Source organism: Dunckerocampus dactyliophorus, chromosome 19 (assembly GCF_027744805.1).
Source record: "Dunckerocampus dactyliophorus isolate RoL2022-P2 chromosome 19, RoL_Ddac_1.1, whole genome shotgun sequence".
Classification (NCBI taxonomy): domain Eukaryota; kingdom Metazoa; phylum Chordata; class Actinopteri; order Syngnathiformes; family Syngnathidae; genus Dunckerocampus; species Dunckerocampus dactyliophorus.
The window spans coordinates 20,540,960-20,543,605 of NC_072837.1; the positions used below are offsets into that span (position 1 = coordinate 20,540,960).

At 44.8% G+C, this 2,646-nt stretch overlaps 1 protein-coding gene across 4 annotated transcripts in view; it reads left to right on the forward strand.

Moving 5' to 3' along the window:
- mfsd2b (MFSD2 lysolipid transporter B, sphingolipid) overlaps positions 1-2,646 on the forward strand; it is a 37,462-nt gene that overhangs the window by 34,135 nt on the left and 681 nt on the right. For 3 of the 4 annotated variants that reach the window (XM_054762051.1, XM_054762050.1, XM_054762048.1), the window contains 4 exons: positions 1,171-1,290; positions 1,405-1,514; positions 1,630-1,773; positions 2,406-2,582. In XM_054762051.1, coding sequence (XP_054618026.1) covers positions 1,171-1,290; positions 1,405-1,514; positions 1,630-1,773; positions 2,406-2,582 — 551 coding nt within the window. The remainder of the gene's footprint in view (positions 1-1,170; positions 1,291-1,404; positions 1,515-1,629; positions 1,774-2,405; positions 2,583-2,646) is intronic. The other variant, XM_054762049.1, reaches the window with a different exon arrangement.

Below are 2,646 nucleotides of genomic sequence, written 5' to 3' on the forward strand. Positions count from 1 at the left end.
GATGTGTGTGGCAAGGAACTTGAAGGTTTTCACCCTCTCCACCTCAGTCTCATCAATAAACAGGGGTCTATGCAGCTCCTTTTCCCTTGTTCTTGGGTCAATATCATCTCTTTAGTCTTCTCTGTATTGAGAAGGAGATTGTTATCACGACACCAAGCTATGAGGTCCGCCACCTCTCTTCTGTATGACGTTTCAACACCACCAGTGATCAGGCCGATGACTGTAGTGTCATCCGCAAATTTAATGATGCTGGTGTTGTTCTGGGAGGCCACGCAATCGTAGGTGAAGAGCGTGTAGAGGAGCGGACTCAGCACACACCCCTGTGGGGTCCCAGTGCTCACAATTCTTGAGCTGGATGTGCGATTGTGGACTCTGACTGACTGGGGCCTGCCTGTTAGAAAGTTAAACACCCAGTTACAGAGGGGGGGTGACAGGCCAAGTGTGAGGAGCTTATCTGTGAGTTTGTGGGGGCTGACTGTGTTAAATGCAGAGCTATAGTCTATAAATAGCATTCTGACATATGTGTCCTGGCCCTGTAGGTGAGAAAGGGCTGTGTGGATGGCAGTGTTGACTGCATCATCCATGGATTGGTTCTGGCGATATGCAAACTGTAGAGGGTCCACAGTGGCCGGGATGCTCTTTTTGATGTGGGTCATGACTATTCTTTCAAAGCACTTCATTACAATAGGAGTGGGTGCTACAGAATAGGGCGATAGTCATTCAAGCAGGTCACGTTGCTTTTCTTGGGTACGGGCATTATGGTGGTGGACTTAAAGCAGGACCAAGTCTACAGCAACATGAAAGGTGCTTTGAAGGCTGTTTGAAGACCCCATTTTGGAAAGGCCGACCACATCTCCGTATTCCTTTATCCAACCTACAGACAACTCCTCAAGGAAGTCCCCCCTGTAAGTACAGCAGTTAAAGTGTGAAATGAAGAAACTGATCAAGTACTTCAGGACTGCTTTGGCTACAACCTACAGACAGAAAGGAGGAAAATGGATGGATGGATTTTTCAACCCTGGCAGAGTTGGACTGCTTCTGTGAAATATGAAGCAGATTCATTTTCATGAATTTTCCATCAGGAGATGATGCGCAATTGTGACTCTGTCTTCACTCGGTGCAGTAGCTGATGTACGACTTGAAGATGTTTTGTATTTTATGGTGCTGCAGCTCACACGTGCAGCACGTGTGCTTGTTGTGCATCAGGTGTCTGCTGTGATCAGCATCCCGCTGTGGCAGTGGTTCCTGCAGAGGTTTGGCAAGAAGACGGCAGCTTTTTGTGGCATCACGGTGAGTGTCTTGTTTTTTTTTTAGCGGCGCCCTCTGGTGGCCGTTTGGGAGGCACTGCGCCCTATTTCCTCAGCGACAGCTTATGCCTGACCTCTCACCTTGTCTTGCCTGCAGTGGATCATGCCCTTCACCATGATGCTGGTGTTCATCCCCAACGTGGCAGTGGCGTACGTTGTGGCCGTCTCATCGGGCCTCAGCGTGGCCGCCTCGCTCCTGCTGCCCTGGTCAGTCACTCCAAAACCCTTGAGAAAACACAAAAATAAGCCCTCACCACCATCTTGGCTGCCTGCATCACATGATCACATCAAAAATAACAGAAAAGAGTCTACTTGACTTCAGGTCCATGCTGCCAGACGTGGTGGACGACTTCCGTCTGGCCAACCCGTACTGCAAAGGTCACGAGGCCATCTTCTACTCCTTCTACGTCTTCTACACTAAATTTGCAGCCGCCATCTCCCTGGGCGTGTCCACGCTGTGCCTGGAGTAAGTCACAAATCCAACTTTACCAACGTAGGCGGAGCTGATGGTCTTGAGTGCTGCAGTTCCACTCCAGTCCTGTAGGTGGCAGTAATTCACATGACAAAGTGAGTGCAGACTGTTTTTGTTGGATCTGGGAGGTCACTGCCATATTTGGCCCCAATGCAAGTAGATTTTAACACCTTTAATCTGGGCTTTGTATCCAGATCTGCACTAAAACAGTAAAAAAAAAGAAATAATATAAAAACATTTAAAATATATATTTAAATTTAAAAAAGAAAATTATAAATGTATAAAATTGTATTTATGTTAAGATAAAATATGATTTTAAAAACAAATACTAAATAATATAATACATAATAAATATAAATATTTTACTTTTTAAAAGTAAATGATAATATAGTAATATAAAAATTTTACTTATTGTAATAGGAATGAAAAGATGTTGAATTGATTTTTGACACTGATATATGAAATTCCCAATGCATATTTCATTTTTCAGAGAGCCTATAACAGATTTTTTTTTTTTGTAAATTAAGTCTTTAGATTTAAAATTCCTAAAGTAATCCCAAAGGATGTAAAATCATTGTTGGCAAAAAAAAAATGTCTTTCGTGCTTAAATGAGATTTCTGGCACAGATTCGCCGGTTACGACACCGGAGCTTGCAAGCAGCCGGCGGCGGTGGTGTACACCCTGAAGCTGCTCATTGGCGCCGCCCCGGTGGCCTTCATCATCACGGGCCTCATGATCCTGCTCCTGTACCCCATCACGGAGAAAGTACGGCTGAGGAATAAACTCCACCTGGAGGACCTGCGGTGAGTGCTGACCAGTCAATGACTATTATTATTAGCATTTGAATGATTAGAATGATTTCTGCAG